This window comes from Xyrauchen texanus, chromosome 42 (assembly GCF_025860055.1).
Source record: "Xyrauchen texanus isolate HMW12.3.18 chromosome 42, RBS_HiC_50CHRs, whole genome shotgun sequence".
Taxonomy (NCBI): domain Eukaryota; kingdom Metazoa; phylum Chordata; class Actinopteri; order Cypriniformes; family Catostomidae; genus Xyrauchen; species Xyrauchen texanus.
In genome coordinates, this window is record NC_068317.1 from 26,511,794 (window position 1) to 26,534,565 (window position 22,772).

General features: G+C 36.5%; 1 protein-coding gene across 2 annotated transcripts in view; it reads left to right on the plus strand.

Annotated features, from left to right (window-relative positions):
- The window catches only part of LOC127635212 (phospholipid phosphatase-related protein type 5-like), a 44,907-nt gene extending 22,729 nt beyond the window's left edge, over nt 1–22,178 (plus strand). Inside the window, exons 3-6 of one of the 2 annotated variants that reach the window (XM_052115088.1) lie at nt 1,931–2,181; nt 9,326–9,502; nt 14,886–15,020; nt 20,897–22,178. In XM_052115088.1, coding sequence (XP_051971048.1) covers nt 1,931–2,181; nt 9,326–9,502; nt 14,886–15,020; nt 20,897–20,926 — 593 coding nt within the window. In that variant the 3' untranslated portion in view covers nt 20,927–22,178. The remainder of the gene's footprint in view (nt 1–1,930; nt 2,182–9,325; nt 9,503–14,885; nt 15,021–20,896) is intronic. The other variant, XM_052115089.1, reaches the window with a different exon arrangement.
- Nucleotides 22,179–22,772: the final 594 nt, after the last annotated feature.

Genomic DNA, 22,772 nt, shown 5'->3' on the forward strand with positions numbered 1-22,772 from the left:
TGGGGTCATTACACTGATGTGCACTAATGTGCACATCAAACACACAACAGTGATTCCATGTCAATAATCAAGAAAGGACCTCTTAACCATATTGTTTTTACAAAAAAACCCAAAGGAATCTGTGAAAAGCTGCATTCACATGACTCACTGGAGGGAAACCTCAACATTTCCCCAGCGTAGCATTGTGCTTCTTTACTGGACAATTTTGATGAAGTATCATTACATGTGCCGTGCAAGTGCTAAAAGCAAAACAAGATGTTCACTGCAGTGCTTTTCATGTGGATAACCACAATTAATATAATGGAGGATGAGGATTTAAGAGATTTATTGCTCCTTGCAATGAAAATGCAAACTAGAGGGACAAGATATTTCAATTAGACAACCTCCCACTTAGACTTTAGAAAATGTTTAATGTTAATCAAATTGGTGCTATTTTAGTGCATGTCTACCTTAATACTGTGGAATACTTTGTTTGGAAAATGTTAATAAAGCATTATTGTTATATACTAAATGCATTTTAAAAGGAAAATAAGTAGTCAACTTTAAGAACTTCCAAAATCTGCGATTAATCGCAATTAAATATTTTAATCGACTGACAGCTCTTGATATTTGTTAAAAAATGTGGCCTGTTTTAAAATGTTGCCTTCTGAAAGCAAACCGAACTAAGGAAAAAATGCAGCATCGTAAGAATGTAGTCCGTTTTCAGAACAAATCAAATGAACAACAGGTCTGACAACGCCGGAGACAGTCTTAAAATTCACTGGAGCAGTTTGGAGATAAGTCTCATAAGCATTCAGATCATTTTGGTCCCAAATAATCTATGAACCCGGTGGCCTGTGGGGTTCAATTGTAATGTGAGTGTATTAGCTCTTTTCCTTGTGGTATTAAGGTTTGGTTTACAGAGCAGCGACAAGAAATACTCCAGTTCAGTTATTTGAGATTTGGTTATTGCCTCATCAGCTCAGAACATTAGCTCCTCTAATGTGTCCTCACAGCTCAGTGGTGAGATGAGTGCCACTGTGGAGATCACCTAATCTTTTGTCGCATCACTCGCCTTAATGTGCTTAAGCAGGAAATTTGGGTTCTCTGCACCCTGTACTAACAGAGCCCATATAAACGGGCCAAGCATGGCTTCTGGATAATTTAACCAATTTTCCGGGCCTGTTTGTCAAATGCATATTTTAATCCCCACCTTACGAATTCCCTTTAAAGGACATACTTTTAATATTGTAAGCAAGCAGTGAATTTTAATATCAAACAAAGTGTGTATAATATTCGTCAACTGATATGGGTTTTTGAATGGCCAATGGTTATATATAGAGTGCACAGTGACTAATGGATGTATATAATCCTGATATACAGTATATTATATTTGTAATAGATAATGTACTGTACAGTCAGCTCTTTAATATCGCAGGATAAACCCCAACAGGTTGATCAGTGTCACCTTACTTACTATATACAGTACATGAATAAATGGACATAAATAATTGAAGTTTAAATTATTTTGTTATGTGAGATTAAAGATTCTATGGAGTGATATGAGAGACATACAAGTAGCACAGCTATGTAAGAAATTGGTGGCCTGGGACAACTCACAATTATATAGTTTAGTAGTCATTCTACACAAATATTTGACCGCACAATGCAGCAATTGACCAATCAGAATCAAGGATTCTAGATAGCCATGCACTAATACAATCAAATGAGGTATAAACAAAACTGCTGTTAAATGAACATTAATTGTGCAAACTATTGCTCAAAATTCCTTAAAAATTCACCAAAATGTTTTAAAACAGACAATGTGCATTATACGTCATCATGGTTGATATTTTTTTGTTATTCGGCCAATATTCGATATATTGGTTGACCACTATTGTGTGTACTTATATTTACTGAAATCTATGCTCCCCATTTCTTTTCTCCATAGGTGTGTACATGTTTGGTCTTTTCACAACGGACATCTTCGTGAACGCCGGTCAGGTAGTGACGGGGAACCTTGCCCCACATTTCCTGACAGTGTGTAAGCCCAACTACACGGCTCTGGGGTGCCAGCAGGCTCTGCGTTATATCAGCCATCAGGAAGCCTGTACCGGTAATGAAGACGATATCCTGCGAGCCCGCAAGACTTTCCCTTCCAAAGAGGCGGCTCTCAGCGTGTACGCTGCCGTTTATCTGGCTGTGAGTAAGCAATTAATCTTTAAAAATGGTACCTCCTCTGAACAGAGTCCAGGTTAGAGTTAATTACAAGAAGTACAGCTTAATACACATGCACTTGAAATGACAACATGAAATTATTATTGAAATGCTTTTTTAATTAATGTCACTGGGTTTAATGTACATGATCCATTAGTGTATGCTATTCTAAATAGAGAGAGCAAACCTTTTTATTTATTATCTTTCATCAAAGAATAGTTACTTTCTCCACTTCTGAAATGAAATATCTGCTGACTTAACCAAGGCCACGCGTGTAGAGAAAAATAATGACTAATAATAGCATATTCTAAGGGGCTGTTCGCACCAAACACGTTCTAAAAAATGCTCAACACGGCTCCATGAATGGAGAAAAATGCAAGTGTCTCAAGATGAACCTTTAACAGTTGGTGTCCTTTTTATCTTGACATGATGCAAAAAATCGCATCAATCACTTCCGTCAAACAAATTTTTAATTGGAAAAGAATTGAAAAGTGCGTACGGATGCAGAAACACACTTGGTCTGAGCAGCCCCTACCATGTTTCCATCCAATGGTAATCCTTACAATATAAAATCAAGTTCCACACTTCATCATTGTATCATGTTCTGTCACTCATATATATGTCACAATATTGTTATTTGTAATGCAATTTGTGGTGTTTCTTGCTATTTTACATACTAGGCTTAGGGATTTGAACAAACTCCTAACTCCTTGTCCTGCACTGTTTATGCTAATATATGAATCATACCTTGAATATGTTGGCTTGTTGAGGAGAGGCGTGCTGTTTCTTTTTTAAATAATCATAAGTAAATTTTTTGTCTGCTGGACTATAAAACGGGTGACAAAATAACAAAACGTTCTTAATAATATGTAAAAATCTAGTTACTTTATATACATTTCTTATATGTATAACAAATACACTGTAATGGACCCTATCAGTACTTGTACTTGAGTTTACAAAATTCCCAAAAAAGAAAGTATTTTGCTGCTCTGGTTTTGACTTTGAGCTCTGCTCTTTTTTAGATGCCGCAGGTATATGGTGTTTAACTCTGCTCCCCTTATAACAAGCACCACTTATTCATTCCATTGTTTTCAGCAGGTTTGCATTTTTAATGGCCAGCGCATTGATATGTATATCTTAGCATCTTAGAGTGATCTTCACGGAGCACGCTTATCTTGAGCACATCTAGGGGAGATTGCACCATGCAGCGCTGCTTTTGAAATGCAAATGCAATGTCACGGGTGCTTCATTTGGATTCTGTCCATAGCCTGACAAAGCACAGATATGGCACAAAGAAGTATTGCATGAACACATTTCTAGGAAAGTGCAACAGGGAAAATCGGGAGCTCGTATTTTACCCAAGAACGCTGCTGTCACCCTTAACAATCCAAAAATAAGAATTAGGATTAACATGAAAACACAGCGCAAAAAACATTTTCATCATTATAAGTGACAATGGCTGGGTTTCCCGAAGCACTAAGCAGAACATTAGTGTAACACATAAAGAATGGGAAAAGATGAGGCGGGAATCAGCTGAACAATCAACATAAACTTTTAATGTCAAACTCAATTTAAAACCAACATAAACAAACATGCAGCGCGGCTGCGTGAGTCTCTCTCTCTCTCAAACTTGCACACCCGCCCCTTATCTCGCTCTCCTGCTGATCAGCTGATTTAGCGCTGGCCATGCTCCATCACGGCCTGGCCATGCCCTCCTCCTCATCACAGTTAGTAGCACTTAAGTAGTACTTAATCTCTAAAGCGCATTTCCCAAAAGCATCATTATGTAAGTTGTTCGTAAAAAAATTTTAAATCAACGAGAGCTTTAAACTTAAGTCCATTAAATGGAACTTAAACTTATCTTTCTGGCATCTTTCACAGTTTATCAAAACCATGGGACATTTAATAAATTGTATTACTATATTTTGATCATTGGAATGCCATTGTAAACTATTTCAGAGGATAAAAAAGTATTTTAAAAAATTGCATTGGAATCAATAGGCAGTCTCCGCAGTCTCCACATGCGACTTGATGATGGGTCTAAATTTACAAGACACATAATATACAGTTTAATGTTATATAAGCCTTCTTTGAAAAGCATAATTGTAATGGCAATAGAAAGACTAAATGTTCTTTTTAAACAGATTATTTAAGAAGACATATTTGAGTAATATGACCATGCAGTTTAAAACTTAAAAAATTGGACAAAGTAAATTATTGATTATCATAGCAGATTCTCAAAGTGAGAGTGTGCAATGAGAGATTCCCTCTCTCTCTCCTCCTCCTCCTCCTCCTCCTCATCTTCCTTCCTCCAATGGTTGGTTCAAATAGGCTCACCTATAGTCTTTTTACAAGGCAATACAAATTGCATGCTGCATAATGGCATAAGTGCACAGTGCCTCATTAGGGGTTAAATCTGTCCTGTGCCTTGAAGTCTAACCAGATAATCTATTAATATTTAGATAGGCCTATAAGTAGTTCAGTACTGATGCCTGTCATTTTAATTCTGTTATATGTGCATTTGTTCAGTTTCCAGCCAAAGTAAATACATTTTAGGCTACACGAGAGCCCCTTTACATCGCGTGCATTCACGTTACATGTATATATTGCATCACTGTCATTAATCTCTATGATTTAGCATCAATACATCTGAATCTTGGCTGATTAGCCGATTGGGGGCTGGGCATGCGTAGTCCCTGCCCTCATCCTCCTCACAATATGCAAAGATAAGTATAAGTAATAGTGCTGGGAAAAAATATAGATTTTACAATAAATCGTGATCATCATTTGAGTGATCCCCATATCTACTATTAAAAATTAAATTCAAGTTAAAAGGCTCCCTCTATAATTTATAGCATTAGCTAAGAGATAATTTATTTTTATATATATATATATATATATATATGTATATATATATTAACAAAATGGACATAAACTGAAGTATACCCAAATTAATCAGAATCAAATAGAAAATCAAATAATATCAAAATCAGAATCAAAAAGAATCTAAAGCTTGTGAATTGGAATATAATTAAATCCGGAAATCTGTATACCCAAGCCATTCGTGGCTTGATTTCCTCAGAATGGAAAAGCATTCTGGAGTTACCAAAATTGTGGTGCTGTAAATAAATTGTTACACTGTAACATTGGCTGAAAAATCTAGAAAACCCCGCAATTACAACTAATTATGTAGCTATATTAAATTAAACAAATACATTTAAATATGACCCCCCCTCCTCATTTCAGCTCTTTTACATATTAATGGCCACATTATAATCATTTTCATGGCCTCTCTTCATTTTTCACCTTTCTTTCTAATTGGCCACAAATGACCTGTTTTGGTGTGAGACGTCCTGCACAGGCATTGGGGAGACTATGAAGGACACAATCCAAAAATCAAGTAATGAGCATCTGGCTCGGTTTAGCCTACTCTCTCATCTGTAATGTCATTCCAGATGTGTGTCGGGCCTGTGAGAAATTCCATTCCACTGGGAGAGAATATTTCATACCGGGCTGTTAGTCAAGTTGGCCCTGATATCTAAAATCCTGAATAAATCATGGTGTCCCTGTAGGTTCAATATTAATATAGACACAAGAGAAGTGTAGACAAATCTGATTACTGTATAGAATTTGCTTCACTTTGTCAGGAAGCTTTGAATTTTTGGCTTCCTTCAAGGTGTCTTTGAATGGACATGCTTCTCCAAACAAATAAGTAGATCAATCACTCATGCAAGTCATTGTTTTAGCTTGTATCTGAAGAATAAAAAGTTTGATAAGATTTTTCTAAGCAATCGAGTTAATTATATCTAAAAGTTCAAATCTCATTGGCTGGATCGTATGTAACTTCTTATCGATGATTGGCCAGTTTACATGTCAATCAGGACTTCTTGTCTGAGTGGGCGGTTCCTGACAGGAATGAATTAATGTAAACAGAGACACTGTTTGATGCCCTGTGAGCGAAATTACGGTTCTAAAGGATTGTATTTTACTGTGCACATGTAAACTTTGTGATGATTATAAGGTTACAAAGACATTCAGGGCTTTCCAAAAACATTCAGGGAGGAAGCCCGGTAAGCCCACCTCTAGCACTGCCTCTGGCGGGTATTGATTTCCAGTGGGAAATAATTGGATTGTGTTTAAAAATAAGAGGGATCGGTGACCTCAGCCTAAAAGTTATGTCATTTCAGAGGTGGAGCAAGTTATTACATTTACAAAGACAAACTATTTTATTTAAGCAATTTATTATTTTGGAATAACATACACTGATAAGTTGTACACAATATGACTGGCATATGTATTTCGAAAGGAAATTGGGTCCATTTTGATTTTATGTTATCTTTTGAGTTAAATAAGCTGTAACCATTTAGGCAAACTGAGTGTTTGATAAAGTGGTAGATCTTTTAACGTGGCATTTCCAAATCTGAATCGCTATGGCTGTCACAAATAAAGTTCAAAGGGCTTTTTACAGCATCAGATGATGTAAATCAAAGTACATCACAGCTGATGGCCAGTCCACCCAGGAGGAATGACATACAGTATCTCTCCAGGAAAAATTTCACTGCTGTGCAACAGCATGTAAAATTGATATTTTTGCAACTTACTCTCTGAAGCCTTCAGGCAGTCCATAAGCTCTGCCCTTGACCTGAGAGATGTTGTTTTGTTGAGCTGAAAGAGACCACTTTACATGATTTTTGACAGATGCCCCAAAAGGAGATGACTGACAACTCAATCAGCAACTAAACCATGGGTGAAGAATGTAGGACACATGAAAGCCATGAACATAATTGTGTAAAACACATCCATTGTTTGCACTTATAGTTAGTTACCTGAATACCTGTTTCAGCTATGCATGTAATTTTTAAAGATTTAAAGTGAGGCACTATCCACTGCCTCTGTATTGGGAAAATGCACCAAGATATATATTAAAACAAAGAAAGTCATGTAAATTATGACAGAATTTTCATTTTTGGGTGAAAACGAAAAGTCCTTTCCTTAAAAGGACTGTGTGAGTGCCATAATGCCCTATTTAGTTTAATATTAATATTTATGTAGTTGCTCTGCCCCATATATCTCATTGTCCACATTCACAGACGTTCCTGTAAAAATAAACAATGGCGGGCCGAAGAAACCTCTAAGCCATGTTTTGTGCATTCACTGCAATTTATTTGTCATTTTAGGAGCCTTGAGCCTCCTTAGAGACAATTTCTGTGTGGTTTATACTCAAAAACACACATTCAAACATGTTGACCTTGTAGGACACAGTAAATGCCTACTCAACCCATTTCTCTCTGGACACTAAAGAAAATTAGGTCACAGTGTGATGGGGACCTTTGGATCTTTAAAGGAATTTGAGTTTTTGAGTAACATACAAAAGGAGAGCGAGCCAGTGCTGTAGTGTCTCAGACTCGTACGAGGTAGCAATGACTGTCTTTGTATGCCATTTCCTCAGGAGTGATGGCTGATTATCAACGACCTTCAGTGTAGCACACATGCAATGGAATGAGTCAACAGGAATGCAAGACATTCGTCTTACTTTTTTCACAACACAAATCTCTCTCTGGATGGACAGGAATACTTTGGGTGCAATGGCTTTGCCTACCTGATTTAGATGAGAGTGTGCTGTAACTGTTTACTGCACACCACTCGAGTACATGCAGACACTCAACAATGGCTTACATACTGCCATTCTAATAAAGGCCATATTCTTCCTCCCAGAAGTCTGTATAGAAGGGTGTGAATTACAGAGGGTTTAGGGTTGGTCTGAACCCCTGATTAAAACTGGATGCCTTCACAGGACACTTTGAAGGGAGAACAATCATGATAGATATGGTGTAGCGTCACTCCAAACAGAATTTCATATAAAAATGGCTTAAAAAAAAAAAAAAAAGTACTGAATTACTTATTTTTTAGCTCCACACCTTTCTGTCCTCCGATAATGTCACAGTGGAAGTTAAAATCTTTGAAGGGTATAGGGCATAGGGATGATCACTTCTAAATGAAATGCAGCCCACATTCATTTGAGGAGGTAACATAACAACAGCAGACTACTCAAGTGCATCAGGCTGTACATCAATACAATAAAATCACTATTATTTCATTGTTTATCACTTTATTCATAAATAGCCTACTGTACCTTTCTATAAGACATGTTTTGATTAATAAGTCTTAAAAGGATAGTTGATGATTGGCTAAGTTTGCTAGGTGTGCCTGAAAACAATTTGGAAACTCTTTGAAAACTTTTTTTATTATAATTAATGCCAGGGTAATATAAGACAAAGTACAGTGATTTGAATGTACATTTAAAGGCATTGTTCACTCAGCAATGAAATGTCATGCCTTCTGCGGAAAAAAAAACAAAACAAAGATTGTTAGAATAATATTTCAGCTCTGTAGGTCCATACAATGCAAGTAAATGGTGGCCAGAACCCTGAAGGTCCAAATATCACATAAATGCATAATAAAAGTAATTCATACAACTCCAGTGGCTTCTAAAGCAATCAGTTTTGGGTGAGAACAGACCAAAATCTTATTCCTTTTTCACTATATAAGTCGACATCAGCAGTGTCCTTGGAAATCATGATTTCAAGCTTGATTACACTTCATATAGCGCTATCTAGTGCATGCGTCAAGCACTAGGAAGTGTAATCGGATTGAAATCATGATCGTGCCCAGAGACCGCAATGACAAGATGTACAGGGAGTTATATTTTGATTTGTTCTCACCCAAAACCAACTGAATCGCTTCAGAAGACATTGATTAAACCACTGGAGTTATATGGATTTCTGATGCCTTTCTGATATTTAGACCTTTTCAGAGTTCTGGCCACCATTCACTCGCTTTGTGAGGATTAACAGAGCTGGAAAATTCATATAAAAATCTTTGTTTGTGTTCAGCAGAAGAAGGATAGTCATACACATCTGGGATGGCGTGAGGGGCGAGAAAATTTTGAGAATGTTTTGGGTTAACTATTCCTTTACACACACATACATACATATATAATATATAACCGTAAAAAATTTACCCTTCTAAATTAAAGCGTAGAAATGCATTCTGTCTGTAAAAACGGTCCATTCTCTGTTCTGAATATCACAGTTTAGTCATGTGTTGTTTTGTTTGTCACTGGTTTCAGATGTACATCACATTTACAGTGAAAGCCAAAGGAACTCGTCTGGCTAAACCAGCTATGTCTTTGGGCCTGATGTGCCTGGCCTTTCTCACGGGTATAAACAGGGTGGCAGAGTACCGTAACCACTGGTCAGATGTCATCGCCGGGTTCATCATTGGAGTTGCCATTGCCACCTTTTTAGTAAGTTCTTAAATTTCATATATTTAATTTGTTCACTATACACGATGCAGTGAACAAATGCCTAATATTGTGTAGGTCCCCTTTGTGTCACCAAAACACCGCCAACCCGCATCTCAGAATAGCATTCTGAGATTATATTATTTTTACCACAATTGTACAGAATGGTTATCTGAGTTACCGTAGACTTTGTCAGTTCGAACCAGTCTGGCCATTCTCTGTTGACCTCTCTCATCAACAAGATATTTCCATCTACAGAACTGCCCCTCACTGGAGGTTTTTGTTTTGTTTTTGGCACCATTTTGAGTAATTCTAGAGACTGTTGTGCATGAAAATCCCAGGAGATCAGCGGTTACAGAATTATTCAAACCAGCCCATCTGGCACTAACAATCATGCCAAGGTCCAAATCACTGAGATCACATTTGAACCAATACTGATGGTTGATGTGAACATTAACTGAAGCCCCTGACCCATATCTGCAGGATTTTATGCACTGCACTGCTGCCACACGATTGGCTGATTATATAATCGCATGGATGATTGTTGGTGCCAGATGGGCAGGTTTGAGTATTTTTGTAACTGCTGATTTCCTGAGATTTTCATGCACAACAGTCTCTAGAATTACTGAAAAAAAAAAAACATCCAGTGAGTTCTGAAGATGGAAATGCCTTGTTGATGAGAGTGGTCAACATAGAATTGCCAGACTGGTTCGAACTGACAAAGTCTACAGTAACTCAGATAACCTTTCTGTACAATTGTGTGAGAAGAATAGCATCTCAGAATGCTATTCTGAGATGCGGGTTGGCGCTGTTTTGGTGGCACAAAGGGGACTTACACAATATTAGGCAGGTGGTTTTAATGTTGTGGCTGATCGGTGTATTCCAGTTCTTGAAAAGCCATACAGTATCTTTGTGTGAGGAACTTCCATTTTGGGGTAAAATAATAACTTAAGACAGTCATGGAATTGACAAACCTGGATTTCAGAGCAAGGATAACAGGATAGAGCAAGGATAGGGAGGCAACATTGGCCAGAGGGAAGCTTAGATCAAAAAACACTCATGCTAGATGGCCAGCCAAGCTCATGCAAACCATCAACCGTGTTGAAGAACCTCTACTTTAGGCCTCCTGTTCCCAAAGCCAGTTGTGCTGTGTTGCTGCCAAATGCAAGAAGATAGATTTCACCCTCATTCCACAACCCACATCTGACACATTATGATATAGGACTCGGGGCTTAGAGCAGATGGTAATGTGTTTGTGGTAACCGTGGCTGGTGTGCTCTTGAGCCCAACCTCTTAAAGGTACAATTTCCAAAGTGCAAGACACAAACACACTGGCTGGGCTTGGGTTTATTTACCCAAGGTATAAATGGACAACTTATTTAAGTAGGGATTTACTTTGAATCAAGTTTGTGGAATATCTGAATGCTGAGGTCCAAAAAGATTCCAAATTTTGGGATAAAACATAGCTATGAAAGTTAATCCATGAAATCCAACCTCACATGCACTAAATAGAGCATGTCATTTACCAAATCCTAAGCTCTTGACTCCATCCTGAGTTTGCAGCTATCTCAGGCAGTAGCGATTACCAGTAGCGATTAGCAGAATAACATTGGCTAGGGTACAGAATTTTTCACGTTAGCTGCTAATTAGCAGACAATGGTAAGGTATATGTTTGATGTGTGCATCATGGATTTTTACAACATATGCAATACGTTGCTACAATGTTCAGATGATTGAAGGGTATTCAGCATATGCTTTGTGACATTTAGGATTTACAATTTTTGAACTCAGTTGTTTGCACACAAACACAGTATGACACTTAAAACTGAACAAGATGCTTTCCAGATGGAAATTCTGATTACTTAAAAAATGAATGGCACACCTCTCCTCAACAAGCTGCGCAATTTAAGATATTATTAATATTTAGAGCACAAATTGCCAGATGTAGTATGTGCATGGATGTATTTAAACTATACATCTGCATACCTCAAGAACATAGTTTATTATCAGCCATAAAGTATGTTCATCAAATGCAGTACATACTCCAAAATGATGGCAGTTCGTAAACAGCTAGTGCTTAGTGTTCATCGAACTCATTCATCAAACACATTTTTGCATCCATTTGTGCTTTTTTACTTTTTTCGTTGTTTTTTAAATGCTGCGTCAAGTTAAAAGAACATCAACTGCCAAAAACGAGTTTCGAGACACCTGCTTTCTTCTCTTTGTTGCGCTAGCTTTTTTTTTTAGCACAAGGGCATGTTCGTTTGAGTGGCACCTTAGACCTTATAAGAGAGACATCATTTCTTGTTAGCCAAATTTTGGTGTAATTTCAGGCGATAATTATGCAAATGTTGTATATCTTCGAATAAAATCCTCTGTCAAGAGATTAAAGATCTGAAAATGAATTTACAAAATAGTTGAAAAACATTGTAGATCTCTTGTCTCTGAATTAATTTCAGCCCCTGACAAGATAATGGACAGTAATCCTGATCCCAGAGAGTGGTTGATGTCTGTTTTAATGAACTGTCACACTGAACTCTTTAATGATTATTTGATTGACTTCAACAATTAATTTGTCTGAGGTGAGGCAGTATTGGTGCTCATCAAACAGCGTGTCAATGTGTTTCTCATGTCTTGTACATCAGAGTATTTTAATTTAGTGCCGTGTGAGTTCAGAGAGTAAGGAATCGAACGTAGCCGTGTTTTGAAATCCGCAAGATTGTTGAAGGATGTTGACTTTATAACTTAATAACTGCACTGGTGTATCACTGGAGTGGGCTAAGGCAAGCTCATGTTTAGAAGTTAGGGGCCAGATTCACAAAACACTTTAAAGAATAAAAACGGAACTACTTTATTACTATTTTCTTCTTATTTTCTAACTTAAGAAATAACATTAATATGTTGTATTCCCGAATAGATGTTATCTTTTTTTCTTAAACCATCAGCTTTTACTGCTAGATACCTTCAGAGAGAGGATAGAAATGATCAAGTTAACCTAAACTGCATCTGTTTTGTGTTTCACTGACATTATACATGACTTCAAGAAAAATAAAATGTGTAGTACAACCTTTTTAAAGAACATCTCTAATAGAAACTGATCAAAGAGATGGATGGAGACAATACATAATCTTAAGAAAACATGCAGCTGCACTATGAATGGAGCACACAATGTAAACTTAATACAAAGCCACTATGTGCTACACAGTCATGAATAATCTTGTGTCACAGTGAGTAGAGAGTGAAATAACAGTAATTTTGTAAGTAGGCGTGTCAGTTCCTTTAAGAGGAACTAAGCTGCTTCTGTTCATAGATAGATGGATGTAAGTTATTCGATGGATGTTATTAGATGGATTGATAGATAGATGGATAGATGGATGGATGTAGATAGATGTTGGATGGATGGATGTTATTAGATAGATAGCTGGATGGATGGACGTTATTACATAGGTGGATGGATTGATGTTATTAGATGGATGGATGGATATTAATAGATAGATAGATAGATGGATGGATGGATAGATGTTATTAGATGGATGGATGGATGGATAGATAGATAGGTAGATAGATAGATGTTATAAACTTGTATAAAAACACAGGTAACACATGGAAGCCATATGAATGAGCTTTAAATGAATCCTACTTACCGTGTTTGGCTCGCACAGCTTGCTGTATACAGTTTTGCAACACAAATATGTATTTGCTTGCATGTTGAGAGCTACGTTTGTTCAGATTTATCTTCGAAAGCTGCTGATGTTAATAAAAAGCTCTCCTACACAGCAAACAGGGGCCAAAGTAGGTCAAATATTCTGTTGGTAGTTTATATTCATCCATCATATATGCAGCTTCTCTCCAGCCAAACAGAACATGTTCGAATCATAGACCCACATTGGTAGAAATGAGGCCGAGATATTTTAGAGTGGGCTCCTTATGTGATAAAACACTCTAAACATGCAATTACAATAATTTGAGTGTGATAGATAATCACATGATTCTTTATGCATTTGCTTCAGAAAAACAACAGCTAAATGCTTCCATAAATCACAATATTCGCAGGAGACAATTCATAATGGTCTCACAGCAGGGTTAAGCAGTTTAATCATCAAGACCAGAGACTGAGAAACCAGCAACATGCGAAATGGAACAATTAAATTAGACTAGAATAAATAGAAAGTAGAATAAATTCTACTTTAATATATATATATATATTGAGTAGTGCTGATTGAGTCCATGCAAAACTCACCACAATTCTAAGGTGTTCTAGGTTGTTTCCTTAGAAGTTGTCTACTGGCTCAAATCTGATAAGCCTTCCGGCAAGTCTATATTGTGGTTGTTATGGATAGCTCCTTCTTTTATTATATGTCTGAGATTTTTCCACCTGTTTTATCACCCACAAGGTGAACATCCCAAGTATCATTGCTGAGATTTGATGCATGATTTATCATTCACTTGTTTTTTTTTTAAATATGAAGAAAATAGTTCACCCAAAAATTTAAATTCTGTCATTACTTACCCTTGCATGCCATTCCAAACAAAAGGAGACATTTTGAAAAATGTCAAAATAAAAACTCAAGCTCCAAAATTGTCATTAATGCACCATTAAAGTAATCCATGTGACTCTATATCCTAAGTCTTCTAATACCGATTGATAACTTTGTGTGAGTAATAGTCTACTCATAATGCTACTCATTATGCAGTTATCAAAAAACAATATTTTGCTGGTTGGACGTCAATACCAACAAACCTAATTTGTTCTTGTGCATCTCGTGACCAACCGTCATTATGTCAGATCACCGCCGTATTTGTTCTAAGAGCAGCATACTGAGTTGAATAAATGGTTTAATAAAAAAAAAAAAAGCTACAATGTGGGGGCCTGTGAAGCTCAATGAGTATATGTGCTGACTACCACCCCTAGAGTTCGTGAGTTCGAATCCCAGGGCATGCTGAGTGACTCCAGCCAGGTTTCTTAAGCAACCAAATTGGCCTGGTTGCTAGAGAGGGTAGAGTCACATGTGCCCCACCTCCCCACCTCACACGTGCCCCACCTCCTCATGGTCACTATAATGTGGTTCGCTCTCGGTGGGGCACGTGGTGATTGAGGCGAGTCACTACGCCACCACTAGGACTTTGAGCGCATTGGGAATTGGACATTCCAAATTGGGGAGAAAAAGGCTACAAATGGCTACAATGTTGGTCTGTTCCTTTTGAGATTTGAGTTATCATTCATTACTCTTTAGCAGTTAAAATTATTTGCAATTTAAGAGAAAATCAACCTACAGTTACCTCTGCATTTTAAGCTTAGATGAGAGAAAATATTTTCACTTCAAAGAAATGACACACTTCACCAAAAATATCGAAGTTGCATAATTGCTGTTTTTCATGTTTTCAGGTTGTGTGCGTGGTTCACAACTTCAAAGGAAAACAGCTTCTGAATGAGGACCCCCCACAGGACCACCCAAGTAACAATCCCATGGTCAGCTCGCCCAGGATGGAGAGTCCACTGGAGAAGTACATCACCTCACAGGTGAACGGCACATTAGACAAAAACCAGCCATTGTGGCGCTGCTTTTGCTAAATTATATTATGGGTTTCCATATGTGTATCGCAACATATCCAAGATGAAATGTCCACTGTGTGGCACTAAATGCATGTTAAATGTTCTCCAAACATATGAGGTTTTTAAGGTTAATGCTCTGTCAAGTTTTAAATAATAAAAAAACTGACCTCCCTACCCTAAACCTTAAACCTAAACCTATAGTGTCATAAAAAGCAAATGCGAGAAGAAAAACACAATAGCTGAAGCAACCACGTCATTTCATGTGCTTCTATACGAGTCTTACGATTCACACACTATTGTAAAAGTGTTTCGTTATCACAAGATAACATTATGTGAGGAACAGGGTGAAAATGTAGTACTTATGAATCCATAATTTACCGTTTTACTGGTGATTTGTGTGAAGGGGAATAAAAGTCGTTGTTATAGCGCCTCTAGTGTTAATTTCACCAGGAAAATGCCACGATTCATAAAACGAGCAACGCAAAATCATTTTGAAATATTTAGGTACAGTATATAAACTAGTGCTGTAAATTTAACACATTAATTCAGTGCGATTTAATTTACACATTTATGGGTCCTTGGACAAGCTCTCATTATAAATCTCTGACTGTTTGACAGATTTACTTGCAAAATGGATTGCTGTGAATTGTATGCCAATTATTGACTTGTGTTCAATAATATGCAAATGAACAATTAATTGGATTATAAAGTCGCTTTTTGTATCATCTTATCAATACTTAATTCCTCTGCCACAATAATGTAATGTATTTGAATTATCTAAATATATTTTTTATGATATTATATATATGTATAATATATATGTAATTCTATAATTTTTTATATATATATAAGTTGAACTTAAGTGCTACGTTATGGGAGCTGTCCAGTCCAAAGGTCTGATCACTTTGGCCAGTATAGGTCCAGGGGTTTGTCTTGAAATACTGACAAACATAGAAGTTGTTTGTAACCTTGTCGAGGCACCGACATTTATTGCCTAAATATTACAGAATTTAATTAAAGAAATAATTATGGCTTTAGCAAGACAGAGTTTCAGATGTATTGATGCTCAATCAAAGATATTAAGGAAAGTGATGCAATACATGCATGTAACATGAATGCACACTATGTGAATCATAAGGTGGCTCTCACGTAGTCTAAAGTTTTTTGACTGGAATCTGAACAAATGCACTCAGAACAGGATTAAAGTGATGGACATTTGAACTACTCATAGACCTGTCTAAATATAGTTGGAGTTCAAGGTACTGTGTACTTGTAGCCTTACTGCCATTATGCATCATGCAATTGTCTTGTAAAAAGACTATAGGCAAGCCGATTTGAACCAGCCATTGGAGGAGAAAGAAGAGGAGGAGGATGAAGAGAGAGGGGAATCTCATTGAACACTCTCACTCTAGTCTCCTCTTTTAACCATATTTTAACAATTTATTAAGGCATATTTATTTAAGTTTTAAACTGCGTTATATATATTACTTACATATGTCTTTCCTAAATAATCTGTTTAATAAGAACATGTCGAAGTGCCGCTTACATTCTGATTAGTGCTTCGGGAAACCCAGCCATTGTGTAACAACGACAACGAAACAACGAAATCTGTCAAGTATATTTTAGTTTGTTTTAGAGTCATGAAAATGTATCTTGGTTTTAATTTTTCCTATGTAGTTTTTGTTCTTATTTCAATTAACTTTCATATGTTTTTAGTTTTCGTTAACGATAATTACACTGCCTCGGCTCGTACGTGCCCTGTTTTTAGATTTAGTCTGTTGATTCAGCTCTCTGAGGTCCTGATTGTGTCAGTTTGAGTGCTCCTATCATCAACACCCTTCAACGTTTTGTATATTCGTAAGTTCCTGTCCCTCAGGTGACAGATCTGAGAATGGATGACGAGGAAAGAATTCTGAAAGAACGTCTGCTGAGTTTCTTTAGCTGGATCGCAGGCAAAAACAGTCGCTTCCGACAACTTGAGCACAAGGCAATAAACGTATGCGCATCTGTGCGAAGAACTCAGCCTGCCAAAGCTCTTTGAGTACACCGCCTTGTCATTAAAACCCATTTTAAAACCAATCATGTTGATTTAGTCTGAACAAACCAATTACCTGTACCTAATTAGAGTGTACCCAGAGCATTGGCATCACTGGCTGAATGATTACCAGTCCAGTGCTGTTCGCTCTTCATTGATGTATCTGATGTTATGCTGAATCTCCTGTAATGATGTCCTTTTCTTTTCTGTATCTCAGTTTAAAACAAAGTTGAACTGTTACTCCATTTATTCCTTGTATCTCAGTTTAACCGTCATTAAGTTTAAGGGGTCATTATAATTTTCCACCTATAAAAAAAAAGGACTAAATGAGTTTCTCACAACTATTTTTCCTCCTCTCTTTGACCCTTGGAATTAAACAGTCTGTTTTATGCTGCTGTGCCTTTAAGAAACCCCCTTCGCATATGAAACAGCACTTTGATCCACTAGGGCATGCCTTGTAGGTTTGTTGATGGATGTAATATAAACAAAAGCCTCTTTGCGAAGTCTACGTTACATTGTTATAGATTAGTAAATCAATTCTCACCGAAAAGTTCTGCATTAATGGATAAAAGGGATAATTTACACCAAACGCATCTTTGTGCTAAAAAGCTTGATGCAGTTACATGAAAATAGGTGTCTCTTTATTAATAATAAACTTTCCTTACGTTTGGTAGAGAAGCAGGTGCTACACAGCCTGTATTTCTGAAAGTTGGAGTATGTTTTCATAATACACCAAGCTCTTTTGTCTCAAAATATCAAGGATTATTTGATTCCTCATGATATGACCTTTTAAGCAGAATGTGCATTTAATTATTTTGGTTCATAAATTCACAAATATAGGTGCTGTTTGTAGGAACGGCATTATTTAACAGGAAATAAAACAGGTAATTTAGGAAGTAAAATTTTTATGTTTTTTGTTGTTTTTGTTTTCTGTGACAGGAGACTTTAATGTTTATAATCTATTGGAGGGCATTATTCAAGTCAAAGATTCTGTGATCTAATAAGGATTCCTTGCACATATATTTCATTCTAGACATGTTTTTTTTTTTTTTTTTCATAGAGAGCTCCCAAATTAATTTTAAACCTGAAGTAAAACTTGGTGTTTGAGCTGAGTGACCTAAAAACTCTAAGCAATTCTGCACCTCGAATAGAAGTCAAAATACACTACTAAGCCTCCAGAGACATGAAACTTAAATCCTCCATTTCTCAGGCACTACTGTCTGCATTTAGCTCTCTGGTTGCAGTTATCCTCCACAGCTGAGAGTTAGACTGGATGTTTAGAGTTTAATTAAACCACACGATACCGCTGAGCCTGTTAGACTCTGAAAACATTGCAAGTATGAAATAATTTTATTTATTAATTAACTAATTGTTAAGTCACAATCTAACAGTGCATGCAATCAAACAAGATAATAATTTAATGCCAGTTTGCAATGTTGATTTGTTTCTGGTACTTTGCATAAAAAATTATAAAAGTAGGGCCTGAAACCCTTTAAAGTATTTCTTTTTTTTTTTTCATCAAAGTGTTAGTAAAATTAGGTGCTTAACCTTCAGAAAATGTTGATTATCAAACCTCAGGATTTTTTAAAACATAAAAACCATTTTTTTTCTGTTTTATATAATTTTTCTATGAAGTTTGCATTTTTGCAACCCCGTTACTAAAACGAATGTCCAACAGCAGTACCATGATTTGTGATTTTTGTAATACATTTTTTGTCAATTAATATTACATTTGTGTTAATGATTTATTAATAATAAAATAATAAGTTATATTGTTTATTTTAAATGAAAGCTTGTCTATTTAATTTGGATTTTTATCTAATGTTAAGGCTAAATTTGCAATCCTGTTACTTGCAAACCTCTTGCCCATTCAGGCATAGACATTTGACAGTAGTTCTCACAAAAAGAAAACATTGGATTTATTGTAGTCATCTAATGCTTAAAAGTAATGTGACATGGAAATGTACCATATTCATGGAATGTGCCTTCTTTATGAGAGATTAAATGTTAGTCTAGTTTGCTTAATTAGCTGAAACAAACTGTAGTCTGGGACTTGTTAGTCGCAAGATGATTTATTGGAATGCATCAGATGAAACATGTTGGATGTGAGGGCTCTTTCCACCAATAAAAATGCTAATGTCCTATTTCTTCTTTAGTCAAGGGTGCTGATTCAAAATAGAAATATATGCTTAATTTGCAATATTCATCCTGGGCGAAGTTCTATGATGAAGTTTTGGACGTGATAATGTCCCGTGAGGTTACTAGGACCAAAAACCTAGTATTCCACTCAGATTTATGCTAAAATATCACCTAGACAGATTGCTGTTATAACCTATATCGCAGTTGAAAGGGAGGGAGGGAGGGAGGGAGGGAGGGGGGGGGAACAAGGCGAGGACAATTCACATCTCTGTTTTGTCTCTTTAAATCAAAGTAATTTGTTTGTCGAAACCCGTCCCACATTCTCTGAGGTCCCAGTATATATCAGTGATATGACCAGCGGAACGTTTTTCTATGTTTGCTGAATCTCTGATGAACTCCAGCTGTATTATTTACAGATTTTCCAATGCAATATGTAGTTTCATTGCAGTACCTCTGTGTACCCTTTACCTGCCATTAAATAACTCTAAATTCAACTGCAACTCCAACAAAATTCCTTTCAACTACCAATTATATTTATGTGTGGGTGGCCTGTGTAGGAAAAAGAACATCCCTTTTCTAAAGTACAGTTTTGGTAAGAGTGATACACTCCATCAGTCCCAACAAACACAATACGTTAACTTGATCTCCCTATGTAGAAATGATTGATTGTGACAAGGACTCATGTACTTGTTATATAGTATAAATAACAAGATTATCAAGGTTGAACAAAGCCATCAGTGTTTGCTGTTTCCTGTGCCCAATCTCACGCAGGCACTTTGGCAGCTTGTAAAATGACAAGCGAAAAAAACCAGAGATCAAACCAGGCCCAAGCAAATCTGCCTATGTATATTTTACCTAAACTCACACCATTAGAACCTCCACCACTAGAACCTCAAAGAGATTTGGGTCGTATAAAAAGAAATTGTCACAACTACTGATGTAAAATTGACCTTTTAGCATACAATGTATTAGCCATTGCACATTAGTGTTCGGAAAACACTTGCACTAACCATACAAACCAAACTCTGATGTCAAATGTATGCAGGTCTGTTTGGAGAACTCAGATGCAGGTACTGTTTTGTGTACTGTATGTTAAAGGGATAGTTCACCCAAAAATGAAAATTCTCTCATCATTTACTCACCCTCATGATATATCAAGTGTGTATGAGTTTCTTTCTAAAGCAGAACACATTAGAACAATGTCTTAGCTCATTAGGTCCTTAAAATATAAAATGTGTCCTGGGATATAATTAGGGTGACTAAATAATGAGAGAATTTTCATTTTTGGGGACAAAACATGACAAAAAACAATTATAATTAAAAGCACTTACTATTTTTGGTGCAATCTCCTTCTTTTCTTACCTACAGTATCTGCAGTAATAAACTACTATCATTAGCACTCACAATGATGTTGCAAATGTACCACAGTTTGGGAGCCAAAAATACAGTGTGTTAGGAGATTTAAAGGGGCATGAGAGGGCTGGAATCAAATTTGGGTTCAAACCAAGTAATCGAATCAAGTGTGAAAACCTCAACAAACCTAGTGTGGAAAAACAATGCATACTAAGGAGTCTTCCCAAGTTCAAAACAGATTCGTACAGGTGAGATAGCCAATTTGATGCCCTTGTGTTTGTGCTGATGTACTTCTTCTGTCTCATTTTGTCAACAGAATCACATCGCCTTTGCTGAGATCACGTGACCTTGAGTCGCCGGTGTGGCAGACACACTGGACATCAACGCTGTTTACCGTCCAGTCCCAATAATCTCGGCTCAACGCTAATGCAGTGCTCATTCTCTATGGTGTCATTTTGGACTTAGTGTATGTGTGTGTGTGTGCGTGGAAATGATTGTCCTGTCAACTGTTACCATAACGCAGCTAATGACTGAAGCTACACTATACCTTTTCATGCCTGGTTGTTTTTGCTTACAATTAGAGCATTCTGCAAGAACGTCTTGTGTGTATCTGGAGAGCATGTGTGTGTTTGAGTTTTGGAGGATTATTTGGCAGATTCATGCTAATATCCACCTCCGAAATTCAAAATGGACTAAACCTAAATATGTTGATATGTGTTTTCTTTGTCATGCATATGTATATATTCCAGAAAAAAGTGTTAATTCCTGCATTCATTTGTTTCTCTTTTAGTGCTTACATTGAACAAGTACACATGCAAATACACAGTGCCCTCAATCTAATATCAGCTAAGGTATAACATTTGAAAAGATTTGTGTGGAAAGCTCACATCAACAGTAACACTTAACAATAAGGTTGTATACGTTAATGCAAAAGTTAACATGAACTAACAATAAATAATATTCAGCATTTATTAATCTTGGATAATATTAATTTCTACTTATGCTATAAACATTTTTATTTTATAGCCATAATAATAATATTTTAATTCAAGTTATGGTTAACCTTATTGAGAAACTTATTGTTAAGTATTACCTAAAAACTTGGACCAAATTTCATGATAAACCCTAGAAAAACTGTACAGCCAACACAACGCAGTACTGGCCTCACAAATTCAGTTCCAAATACATTGGTTAGATAATTCATGGGCCGTGACTCAATTTAACACACTGGGCAATAACATTCAAGCTATCTGTAAACCCTACAGAGTTTAGATCAGTCTGCTGTGAAGGGTACGTCATCTGCAAAGACAATCATTAGGCATCTCACTAGAATAATGGGTCAGTTCTGATGGGTCCATTTAACCCAAGCTCAATATAATAGCAATACTCTTATAGGCATTTGTTTCTCACAGTAGTTCATTCCTTTTTTAAGGCCAGCATATCTTAAATATTTTACAGTAGATCTATATCATAACCTTTGATGAGAAAGTCATCCTAACCTAGGACGAATTGAATCAGAAAGCCACCTTTCCTCCTGTGATATTTAAAACAAACAGTGATGCCTCATGTGGAATGAAGATCACGGTGGATATACTGTAATTAGTGAACGATATATATATATATATATATATATATATATATATATATATATATATATATATATATATACATATACACCGATCATTATATATATATACATATACACCGATTATTTCTGTAACTGCTGATCTCCTGGGATTTTCACACACACCAGTCTCAAAAATTAGCTCCAAATGGTGCCAAAAACATCCAGTGAGGGGCAGTTCTCCGGATGGAAATGCATTGTTGATGAGAGAGGCCAACAGAGAATGGCCAAACTAGTTTGAACTGACAAAGTCTACGGTAACTCAGATAACCACTCTGTAAAATTGTGGTGAGAAGAAGGTCATCACAGAATGCTATTCTGAGATGCGGGTTGGCACAGTTTTGGTGGCACGAGGGGGACCTACACAATATATATACATATTGTTCACTAATTGCAGTATATCCACAGTGTTCTTTATTCCACATGAGGCATCAACGTTTGTTTTAAATATCACAGGAGGAAAGGAATTTTTTTATTTATTTTTTTTTAATTATTTTTATAAAAAATTTTAAATACAAAGAATGCAATGCTACACTTTTATTTATAGTTAAGATATTTGGCACTGTGT